The sequence below is a fragment of the Phocoena sinus genome, chromosome 15 (assembly GCF_008692025.1).
Source record: "Phocoena sinus isolate mPhoSin1 chromosome 15, mPhoSin1.pri, whole genome shotgun sequence".
Lineage (NCBI taxonomy): Eukaryota > Metazoa > Chordata > Mammalia > Artiodactyla > Phocoenidae > Phocoena > Phocoena sinus.
Window position 1 is genome coordinate 28,064,901 of NC_045777.1, and position 12,368 is coordinate 28,077,268.

Consider the following 12,368-nt stretch of genomic DNA (forward strand, 5'->3'; position numbering starts at 1 on the left):
CCCTATTTCATTACCTCTTCTCCCACCAGCATACGTCCACCCCATTCTGCAGATGGGAGGTCTGTGGCTCAGAACAAGGTAACCTCTCTTCAAACGATGCCACAACCTACGTGTAGCGGATCTGCCCGCTGCGGGGAAGACGGAGATTCCAGCTTTGAAGGACCTTGTCCCCAGGGGTCCTGTCCCGCCCACGCGCTGCCTGTCGGAACCCTTTAGCGTCTCCCTTCTGTTTCCAGCCGGGCGCGCTGGCGCAGCAGCGCCGGAGCGGGAAGCTACTTCCGGCGGCCACCCCCCTACGCAGAGCGTCTCCATTTTGGCCGCGCAGGTGGAGACTCGACGAGAACCAGCGGAGTAGGGGAGTGGAGTCAGCAGAACTGTGAGGGCCGAATCGGCTCACCGTACTTTCTCCCTTTCTTCCTCCGCCCGCAGAAGCCGGGGGCTCTCATGGCGGGCTTGGAGGTACTGTTCGCGTCGGCGGCGCCGACCATCACCTGCGCGCAGGACGCGCTCGTCTGCTTCCTGCACTGGGAGGTGGTCACGCATGGCTACTACGGCTTGGGTGCCGGCGACCAGGTACGCCCCGGAGCCGCCCCGGGGCCAGTGTGGAGGGGGTAAGGTGTCTTCTGCCCAAACCCAGAGGACCGGAGGCTCGGTCCAAAGTGCCTGACCTTCTCTCCTCCCAGGTCTGGGTCCTAGGAGTCATGACACCATGGGTACCTGTAGTCTACGGGTCGGGAGGTGCTCTGTTGTCCTAGCCTAGCTGGCACGACACGATTTGAAAACCCAAGGACAGAACTCGCTGCAGCACAGGCTGGCAGTCTCCGAGGCCGGGATTGTGCGGATCTGGCAGCGACACAGGGGTTCCTCTCCTGAGTACTCCTCACCTGCCCGAACTCCGCCAAGCTCCTTCCCACGCTGCTGGTGGGGTGGGGCTGTACCCAGTACTGCCCTCCTCATACTGTAGTCGAGCGCCCACCAGACATCTGGATCCAGGCACAGGGGTGGGGGGAGGTTGGGCCGACTCAGCTCCAGTCAAGGGCCCTTAGAGCTCGGACAACCCTTCCCGCTTTAGTGAAGGGCCTGGTGCAGCCCACTCACCGTTATGGTCTTCACTCGGGCCCCGGGGGAACAGCCACCTCCCACACACGTACAGACATGCACCCTGGGTGTAGGGCCAAGTAATTTTCCTCGCCAACAGCTGTCCCATCCTCAGGCTCTGCCTCTTAGAGCAGGGGGCCCTGTGGTCATCCCCACAGAGAGCCCCAGGACTGGCGGGCCCGGCCGACCTCACTGATTCTTTGCTGTAGCATTCTCCCATCTTCCCTGCCGCTTCCCTGTGACTCTCCCCCTGTACGTCATTGCACACACCAGCTTCCTGTGAGAACTGGGCCTGGGCCCCTTACTGCCCCTTCATTTCCCTTCTGCTCCATCCGAGAAAATATCCTCCCATACACACGCTCAGGACTCACTGCCTGCCCCTGACTGTCACTCTCGTCTCACTTCCAGAACCGGGACCAGCTCTGGGGAGCGGGGCGCTTCACTCCTTTCGTCTCACAGTGAGATTTTAACCTCACTCTCATTTCTAACTGCTTTAGTTCTCAGATACCCTAATCCTTTTTTAGTTTCTCAGATATACATCCAGCGTCTTAATCTTTCCTCTTCTGACACAGAGCTTTAGGGGTCCCTCCTCAGACAGAGTTTACACATCCTGGGCTCCTAGAGCCAGGTTCGCCCCCCCACCCCCACTGCTCCATTTCTCTGTCCCTTAAAACTCGTGACCAAGACTATCACACCCCCTCATGCTTTACCCTCACCAACAGGAATAAGAAACACAAGAACTGTCATGGATTTCTGGCTCTTTTTTTCCCCCCCTCAGACCTCAAGTGTCTCAGTGGGACCCCAGATACACACAGTAAACTTCACCACCACCACCTCCAGGCTCATGGGAAAAGAAGGACCAGCCTTACACACAGACACACACACACTCACCCACCCACACACCCTGGAAGCAGGAACCATTCTCCCTCCCAGATGCCTTTGTTCCTGGCCTTTCTGTTCACCTTTTGCTTCCTTCCACTTACCTTGCCTTTCAGCGTTTCAGACCTTGGGATCAGGTAGAGGCAGGGCCCAGAATCCTGAGTGTCAGGTTTCCACTTTCAGTATGTAATCACCCCAAAAGAAACCTTATGTCTCCTCGCTTGCCTCATTCCAGCTTTCTAATCTTTAACAGCTCTTTCACTTGCCCCAGGCATTTCATTTCACCTTTTCCTGGGACATTCTCCCAGAAAGCTGATGTGTAGGATGGTGCAGGGGACAGTGGAATTGGAGAGGGGGTAAGACTTGTTCCTGACCTTGGGGCTCCCCTTTCGACTCTCAGCGCTGCCCCCCCACCCCTCCCTGCCCCTTGCCCTGTCCTTCAGATCTAACAGGTTTGCCCTGCTTTCTCCCCTCCTCATATACCTCACTCTCTGTATTTTACTCTCAGCTAGCTGCTGCTGCCCTGACACACTGTTAGACCCTCTCCCCCCAGGAACAGGAACTTGTTACAGAGAGCCCGTGTGACTCCCTTCTCTTCTTCCCCTTCAGCACTGCAGATCTGCTCCCACCACTCGTCCCCTCACGAATCCTGTCAGCAACTCTGTCTGAGTCACTTTGACAGCTTAGGGACATCAGTTCATGTAGGTCATTGCCTCTTCCTAACTGGCACCATCCCCTTGCCATGTACTCCAGGCTTGCAAATTTTCAGAAAGAACACAATCTCATTTCAATACTGGTCTAAAAAAATAAATAAGAGATCCTTAACTGAATCCCAGAGGTCCATCTAATTCTCCTCTGTTTATGATGCCACATGTCGAGTTCATGCAAGCCAGAAAAAGATGCTGGCTCCAGACATCCTAGGGGAGGCCCGGGGGAGTGCGGATGGTGGTTTAGAAGGCATTGCCCACTGTCCATCTGTCCACCCCAGTGCTGAATCAAGCATGTTCCCCCATGGTGGGGGATGGGCATTTGTTCTGCACACTAGAGCATGGTGTGTTTTTGCTTCTCTCTGCCCCTTAAGTGCCACTGGAGTTCAGGTTGCACTTGTCCTCCTCTCGCTTCTGCTGAGTTTACTTTCATTCAGAGTAGAGACCTTTTGGAGGCGCATCTTTCCTATTAGTTTATTTAAGAGAGGTTTTAGTTTCCCAGTGTGGGGCCAGCAGTCTCAGCTGAGACCAGTAGTATTTGCCAAGTTCAGAGGATGTTTATGTTGCCTCTCCAGCCACCTCCTGCTTCCCACCCTTCTGGGGGTGATAAGAGAGAGAGGAAGGTCCTGAAATTGTGTACTTGATCATTTAATATGTTGACAGTTAAATAGAAAGCTAAATTGTCTGCTTTTCTCTTTGGTTTTGTGTCCTCTGGTACAGGGGAATTGTGTACATAAAACTTGATTAGAAGAGCAATACAGCTTCAATAAAAAATTCAATATTTGAATTTGGATTTCTTTCTTGAAGTCAGCACCGCTCCTCATAAGAGCTTTACAGCTGTGTCAGGTGGTTTAAGTAGCAAGGGAATAGAGATGGCCGTAGACTTAATTATGAGAATATTGTTTTCTGTTGTAGGAATCTAAAGATTATGACAAAAGAGAGAAGATGCCCCAAATGATCTTCTTTGGGTGCATTTTAGCCCAGGGACACTGGAATGAACTCATGGCCATTAAAGAATGCTTCCAGCCCCAGGATTTTGCCTAAGGGGACAACTATCTTTACTTTTGGGGGGCCCATCTGGGGGACTTGGCTGGGAAAATCTCCAGCCATAGCGTGGGCAGTCAGGAGCTCTGAATGCCAAACCGAGCTCTGCACTTGACTTACCATGACCTTAGGCAGTTTTCAGCCCCCCTTAGACTTTTTTTCATCCGAGCGAGTTAAACAGCACAACCATGTACTTTGGCTGCTTTCCAGTCGTAGCTCTTTGGGAGGTCTGATATTTGATGTCCCGCTCTAGAGGGCAGTTGATGCCATGTTTGGCTTGATATCACCATGGCCAGTCTCTTTTCAGTCCCACCTGTTTTCCCATATCAGGGCAGCCCTTGAGCTGGGGAACACTGGTTCCACTGCAGTGAGAGGTACCAGTCTCACTAGGCCCTAGGATTCTCTCTTGCTCTGGAAGCCTGAGGTTATGGGAGAGTGAGCAGGCTGAATTATTTATACTCCAAGAAGAAATTCTGGTGGGTTGAATGCTGTAATGGAGGGTATAAATATAAATTCAAAGGCCCTTGATAGAACAAAGGCAAGGCATGTCATCAAATTCTTGGCTTCCAAAGTAAACCTTAAATCCAGGACACTAAACATGGTTATAGGAAATTTACCCAGTTGAGGGTGAGGGGATAGTTTCTCTTTCTTTTAGCAGAGTGGGCTGATTAGTTTCACTTTTGTTTTCTGTCACTCTCATTTCTCTGCTTCAGGCCTGAGTTTCCTTGTCATTTAGCCAGGTTTGAAACCATGCCAGTTGCAATGTCTTGAATTTTATTTGGGACCACTTTCCCAGTTTGATTCCTGAGCCCCAGAGGTGACCAGAGCGGCCCACGATCTTTGTTCTTGGCCTTCCGTTGTCCTTGGTGAGGTGTGAGGTCTGTGTTGCTGGATCTTTGTCTTTTGTTGTTGTTTTTCATCTTTGGTCGCACTCCCTCCCGCCGTAGTCTCATGAATACAGATCTTCCCAGTCCACTTGCTGCGTGTTTAGCTGTAGAACTATGCTTCTATGAAAACAATATATAGATTTTTTGTGTGTTTTAAAATTTTTTACATAAATGGTACCTGGCTGTAAATCTCATTTAAAAAATTTTTTTCTTTGTCACATTGTTTACTTTTATCTATAATACTGCAGTTAGATCTAGTTTGTTCCTTCTAACTGCTATACAGTATTCCACTGTGAACATATTTTGCATTTTAACTCCCATTTGGTTCCTCCAGCAGGGTTGTGATGAAGATCCCTTGTCATATTCCCTGTGCCTCTGTGCACAGAATTTCTTCCAGGAGTGAAGGTTTTGGGTCATGGGGTGTCAGCTTACCTAATTGCACTGAATATTACCAGATTGCTCTCCAAAAGGGTTGTAAGAGTGTGAACGGCCACCAGCAGCGCCTGGAGGTTGCCATTCTCCCCACACCCACACAAACACTGGCAAAAAAATAGAAAAACAGATAACAGCAGTCTGATGGGTGGATCCTGGTATGTCATATTTTAGCCTATGTGTGTCTGAGTGCTAGTAAAGTTGAATGATCCTTTATACACTGTTAGCTGCTCTTATCTTTTGCTTGTTCATACCTTTTTCAAGTGGGTTCCCAATTTTTATTGTTCGTTTTCCAGGCATTCCCTTTTTGTACTAGTTATTAATTTGTGTTGTGCCAGCTAGGCTAGGACATAGCTCATCCTAGCCCGTGACTGCCTGTTAACTTTGTCTGTAGTATCTGTTGTTGATCTGGAGCTTTAAATTATGAGCAGTGTCAAAGACAGCACTTTTTTTTTTTGTGGACTCATTTAAGAAATCTTTCCCCACCTGGAAATCACTGTATTAGTTTTTACTATCGAGGTAGTAGTTCAGAACTACTTCTCAAACGTTAGTATGTAAAAAGAAAGTCCTAGGATTTTTTTTTTTCAAGAGATGAGGCCATCACAACTCACAGTGATGCATTTTTACTCCCATTAGGTTGGCAAAAATTTTTAAATTGGACAATAGCAATGTTGCTGACCTCGTGGAACAAGAACTCTCATACATACATTGCTCATGGTAGTGTAAATCCATACTTCTTTTGAAAACAATTTGACTTTATCTTATAAATTAAAAGTTCTTCCCCTAGAGATACTCTGTAGGAGTTCATCCATATGTGTACTAGGAGATGTGTACAAGAATGTTCATAACAGCATTGTTTATAATAGCAAAACAAATAAACTGGAAGCACTCCAAACATCCATCAACAAGTGAGTTTGTAACTTGCAGCATATTCATGCAATGATGGGCTATATGGCTGTGAACATATAGCAAAAACTGTACAGTGAGTCAGCTATAGTTAAGTGCATTGACATGGATGAATCTCAAAACAATATTGATTGAAAACGGCAGATAAAAGTGATGCTGTTTATATAAAATTCAAAAACATTTGAAACAGTATATTTTTAGGGTTTGTGTATAGTAACACAACTATAAGGAAAAGTAAAGAAATTTTTAAAACAGCTTAGTGATTACCCATGAGGAAGGAGGAGGGAGATTCATTGGGGATAGGCTACTCAAGGCTTGAACAGGATTGGCCACGTTCTGTTTCTTAAGCTGGCTGTAGGTATGTACATAGGTGTCCATTTTATAATTCTTTTTTTATCTTGTACGTGTGCTATATTTTGTTTGTATGAAAGTTGTTCATTATTTTTATTAAGGCACTACAGTAGTCTGGAGAGGTGTACATTAGAATCTGTAGTTTTACTCAACACTTTTGTGATCCCTTTGCAGATGGCCTGAATTCCAAACTTCGAGAAACACTGTCTTAGAATTTCACAGTATCCCTTTGGGTGACTGGCCTTATTCTTGACAGGGGGATAGAGAAGAGATTGTTAAACCAAGGCTACAGATTCTTGACAGGTTCCAGTGCTCTGTCACAAAGGCAGTCAGATATGAGGGAGGATCACTAGAGCAGGAGTCCAGAGACCCCAGACCTCTGACTTGCCGTAGGACCTTGGACATTTTACTTCTCCTGACCTCCGTGTCTTCATCAGTGAAGTGAGGGAGCAGGATTAGATTATCTGTAAGGCCCTTTTTAGATCTGAGGTCATGATCTTTCACCTCTCATCTCTGGTGTCTTCTCAGCCGGGTCCCAATGATAAGAAATCAGAACTGCTGCCAGCAGAATGGAACAGCAATAAAGACCTGTACGTCCTCCGGTATGAGTCAAAGGATGGGTCCAGAAAGCTCCTTGTGAAGGCCGTCACTGTGGAGAACAGCGTGATCATCAATGTGCTGGTGAGGCCCTAGGGCACCGGGGGCTCTGCTGATGGGAGTAGACCTTGGGATCGCCTTTTTGAAACCCATTTAAGAACCCTCAGTGTTCGTGAAGACTTTACTCAGTGATCCTACTTCCAGAACTTTATTCTGAGGCCAGGACCCTAAATGTTTTGTGTTCAGAGATGTTCCCTGCCTATTACTGTAAGAGGAGGGACTTTCCTTCACAGAGGAATAGTTAAGTAAGGTAAATCCATTCAGGGACAGCTTGGGAGAAAAAAGCTTATTGTAGCCTCGGGGGCTACTTTTAGTTCTTTAGATAAGCTTAGCTTTCTGCCGCCTTGGAGCCTGTATACTTCATGTTTCCTATGCTGGAAAGCTCTTCCTCTGTACCATTGCCGCCTCACACAGATACACACCCTCCACCCTTCCTTTAGCCTGACTGACTCCCTCTTGTTTTTCACTTACTCAAAAAGTTCAGTCCTGACTACTTACTCTCATCTGCCAGAAAAATCTAAATTATGCCTCTGCTTCATCATTTTATTTTCCTGCCTGGTACTTAACACAGTTTGTAATTAGTGTGCTTATTTATGCTTTGGTGTAATATTTGTATTCTACCACTATAGCAGAATATTCTGTAGTCTATGTAATATAGACTGTAAGCACCCTGAGGGCAGTGACTCTTTTTTTAAGTTTGGCCTGGTGGTCTGTATTTATACAAAAGTATCATGCAGTCTGTATTGTGCTGCACTTTGCTTTTTTTCCCTCAGTATGTTTTGGAGGTCTTTACATGGGAATGCATATAGCTATACCTTATTCATTTTAGCCACTATGTAGTATTCCATAATACCATAATTTGTTTATCCGTCTCCCTTTTGATGAACGTTTAGATTTTGTATCACACAGCATTCTTAGTTATAAACGACAGAATCCCCTCAGGTTTGTTTAAACAGTCAGGTTTATTAAAAGAACTGGGATAACTCACTGAATTGTTGGGAGGGCTAGAGAAACAGTTTCAAGGCTGCGCTTCCAGGGCATTGCTCCAAAGCATGCCGTGGAAACCACTGCTGCTGCCACCACCCCAGGGCATTAGGTACTGGCTGACTGCCCACCTAGGTTCCCCTTCTCAGGAGCCACTGATGTTGTGACCCCTGCTGCCTCTGCTGCTACTCTTGATAGCAAGACGTCTGCCCCTTACTCAGCCTGTTTATCCATGGTGCTCACCTCCAAGTTGAAGTTGTGCATCCATTTGGCACCTCAGTTACATGCCTGTGTCCAAGCTGCAAAAGAGCCTGGGAAGTAGGTTTTTCTGGGCTCTGCCTCAGAAAGGCATTATTCCTAGATCAGAGAAGTCCCCAAGCATGAGACATGCACTTCATCTATTACAAACAGTCCTTATGTATGTCTCTTTGTATTTCTTTAGGTTGAGTATTAAATTGTTCCTCTCCCCACCACTGCCCCGCCACTTACTCATTAGACCAGAAATACCCCAGTCTCTCATTTTCTATTTTCATTTTTCTAGGAACATGGCTCACAGCAAGTGTCAGACTTGACCCTGAACTTGAATGATTATATCGATTCAGAACACCTGGTTGACTTCCACAGGTATTTCTAAGGGTTGGCCTCTCCCTGGGAAAAAGAAGAGAGAACCAGTGGCCAGATATAAGGAATGGACTTGAGGTGTCAGAGAATGGAGAAGGGTTAACAGAAGGATCTTTCTCTCTCGGGCACAGTCACTTCTCATTTCTCTTTTCTGTTTATTTGAAGAGAAGATTCACGTAGGAAATGCCACTTGAAATAAAATGATGCAATCAAGAGTCCACAAGTCTACAGGGTAGAGATGGGGCCTAGCCAGTGGAGTCAGTTGGAGTGAGTTCCTAGGAGGAAAAAGTGTGCCTAATCTGGTACACTCCATCCCCCAATTTTTAAAATAGACTTCATTTTTTACAGCAGTTTTAGGTTCACAGCAAAATTGAGTGGTAAGTGCAGAGAGTTTCCTTGAACCTCCCCCGTGCCCCGCACTCTCACAGTCCTGCCCAGAGTAGTGCATTTGTTATAGTTGATGAACCTACGCTGGCACACATTATCACCCAGATTCCATTCTTGGTGGTGTTGGAATGTGTTTACTTTTGTAAGAAACTGCCAAACTGTCTTCCAGACTGGCTGTACCATTTTGCCTTCCCACCGGCAGTGAATGAGAGTTCCCTGTTGCTCCACATCCTTGTCAGTGTTTCAGATTTTGGCCATTCTAATAGGTGTGTAGTGGTATCTCATTTTTGTTTTAATTTGCAGTTCCCTGATGACATATGATGTTGAGCATCTTTTCATATGCTTATTTGCCATCTATGTATCTTCTTTGGTGAGGTGTCCAGGTGTTTGGCCCATTTTTTAATCGAGTTTTCTTATGGTTGAGTTTTAGGAGTTCTTTGTATATTTTGGGTAACAGTCATTAATCATATATGTGTTTTGCAAGTATTTTCTTTGAGTCCGACGTGTCTTGACTTTTTATTTTGAAATTTGCAACCCCACAGAAAAGAGGGTTTGCAAAGATATTACAATGAACACCCCTATAACCATCACCTAGGTTCACCAATTTTTAACATTTTGCCACTTTTGCTTAGTTTTTCTGTATGCTTTTTTGTTCTTGAACCATCTGAGAATTATTTCCAGACTTCATAAACCTTAACCTCTAAATATTTCATCATGTATCTCCTTGTTCTTACACAGACATCCTCCTGTTACCACAATCAGGAAATGTAGGATTGATGCATTAATGTCATTTAATACACAGTCCATGTTCAGATTTCTGTAGTCATCCCAGCAGTGTCCTTTTTAGCTAGTCTTTTGGTTTTAGGTTTGAGGTATTTTTTTTCTTATCCAACCAAATACCACACATTGCATTTATTTTCACCTCTTTTCAATTACCTTTCATCTAGAACAGTTTCCTAGACTTTTGTTGTTCTTAGCATTGGTATTTTTGAAGACTTGAGGTCAGTTGTTGTGTAGAACATTCAGATTGTTTCCTTGTCATTTGATTCAGGTTGAACATTTTCAACAAGAACATTATGTAAGGGAAGCTGTGTTCTCCTAAGTGTTTTACATCAGGCACGTGACATTTATCTTATTGTTGATTTTGTTCAGTTTGATCATTTGGTTATGACAGTATCTGCCACCTTTCTCTCCAGTAAAGGCATCTGTTTTCCTTTGTGTTTAATAAGTGATCTGTGGTATTATATTAGCAGACTGAATTTTCTGCCTCCCAACAGTCTTTTACCCAGTGGTTTTAGCATCTGTTGATGATTCTTGCATGAATCAGCTATTACTGTGATGATTATAAGACAGTAATTTTCTATGTTTATAATTCTTTCTACATTTATTAGTTGGATTTTTTTTTTTTTTAACATCTTTATTGGGGTATAATTGCTTTACAATGGTGTGTTAGTTTCTGCTTTATAACAAAGTGAATCAGCTATACATATACATATGTTCCCATATGTCTTCCCTCTTGCGTCTCCCTCCCTCCCACTCTCCCCATCCCACCATTCCAGGCTGTCACAAAGCACCGAGCTAATATCCCTGTGCCTTGCGGCTGCTTCCCCCCACCTATCTACCTTACTACGTTTGTTAGTGTGTATATGTCCATGACTCTCTCTCGCCCTGTCAAAACTCACCGTTCCCCCTCCCCATATCCTCAAGTCCATTCTCCAGTAGGTCTGCGTCTTTATTCCTGTCTTACCCCTAGGTTCTTCATGACATTTTTTTCCCTTAAATTCCATATATATGTGTTAGCATACGGTATTTGTCTTTTTCTTTCTGACTTACTTCACTCTGTATGACAGACTCTAGGTCTATCCATCTCATTACAAATAGCTCAATTTCATTTCTTTTTAAGGCTGAGTAATATTCCATTGTGTATATGTGCCACATCTTCTTTATCCATTCATCCGATGATGGGTGCTTAGGTTGTTTCCATCTCCGGGCTATTGTAAATAGAGCTGCAATGAACATTTTGGTACATGACTCTTTTTGAATTTTGGTTTTCTCAGGGTATATGCCCAGTAGTGGGATTGCTGGGTCATATGGTAATTCTATTTGTAGTTTTTTAAGGAACCTCCATACTGTTCTCCATAGTGGCTGAACCATTTCACATTCCCACCAGCAGTGCAAGAGTGTCCCCTTTTCTCCACACCCTCTCCAGCATTTATTGTTTCTAGATTTTTTGATGATGGCCATTCTGACTGGTGTGAGATGATATCTCATTGTAGTTTTGATTTGCATTTCTCTAATGATTAATGATGTTGAGCATTCTTTCATGTGTTTGTTGGCATTCTGTATATCTTCTTTGGAGAAATGTCTATTTAGGTCTTCTGCCCATTTTTGGATGGGGTTGTTTGTTTTTTTGTTATTGAGCTGCATGAGCTGCTTGTAAATTTTGGAGATTAATCCTTTGTCAGTTGCTTCATTTGCAAATGTTTTCTCCCATTCTGAGGGTTGTCTTTTGGTCTTGGTTATGGTTTCCTTTGCTGTGCAAAAGCTTTGAAGTTTCATTAGGTCCCATTTGTTTATTTTTGTTTTTATTTCCATTACTCTAGGAGGTGGGTCAGAAAGGATCTTGCTGTGATTTATGTCATAGAGTGTTCTTCCTATGTTTTCTTCTAAGAGTTTGATAGTTTCTGGCCTTACATTTAGGTCTTTAATCCATTTTGAGCTTATTTTTGTGTATGGTGTTAGGGAGTGATCTAATCTCATACTTTTACATGTACCTGTCCAGTTTTCCCAGCACCATTTATTAAAGAGGCTGTCCTTTCTCCACTGTACATTCCTGCCTCCTTTATCAAAGATAAGGTGTCCATATGTGCGTGGGTTTATCTCTGGGCTTTCTATCCTGTTCCACTGATCTATCTTTCTGTTTTTGTGCCAGTACCATACTGTCTTGATTACTGTTGCTTTGTAATATAGTCTGAAGTCAGGGAGCCTGATTCCTCCAGCTCCTTTTTTCGGTCTCAAGATTGCTTTGGCTATTCGGGGTCTTTTGTGTTTCCATACAAACTGCGAAATTTTTTGTTCTAGTTCTGTGAAAAATGCCAGTGGTAGTTTGATAGGGATTGCATTGAATCTGTAGATTGCTTTGGGTAGTAGAGTCATTTTCACAATGTTGATTCTTCCCATCCAAGAACATGGTATATCTCTCCATCTATTTGTATCATCTTTAATTTCTTTCATCAGTGTCTTATAATTTTCTGCATACAGGTCTTTCGTCTCCTTAGGTAGGTTTATTCCTAGATATTTTATTCTTTTTGTTGCAATGGTAAATGGGAGTGTTTTCTTGATTTCACTTTCAGATTTTTCATCCTTAGTGTATAGGAATGCCAGAGATTTCTGTGCATTAATTTTGTATCCTGCT

The 12,368-nt window shown here is 44.4% G+C and overlaps 1 protein-coding gene across 3 annotated transcripts in view; it reads left to right on the forward strand.

Annotated features, from left to right (window-relative positions):
* The first annotated feature begins 279 nt into the window (after positions 1-279).
* Positions 280-12,368, forward strand: part of PSMF1 (proteasome inhibitor subunit 1) — a 61,067-nt gene continuing 48,978 nt past the window's right edge. The window contains exons 1-3 of one of the 3 annotated variants that reach the window (XM_032605786.1): positions 280-573; positions 6,833-6,985; positions 8,487-8,569. In XM_032605786.1, coding sequence (XP_032461677.1) covers positions 445-573; positions 6,833-6,985; positions 8,487-8,569 — 365 coding nt within the window. In that variant the 5' untranslated portion in view covers positions 280-444. The remainder of the gene's footprint in view (positions 574-6,832; positions 6,986-8,486; positions 8,570-12,368) is intronic. The other 2 variants (XM_032605788.1, XM_032605787.1) reach the window with 2 other exon arrangements.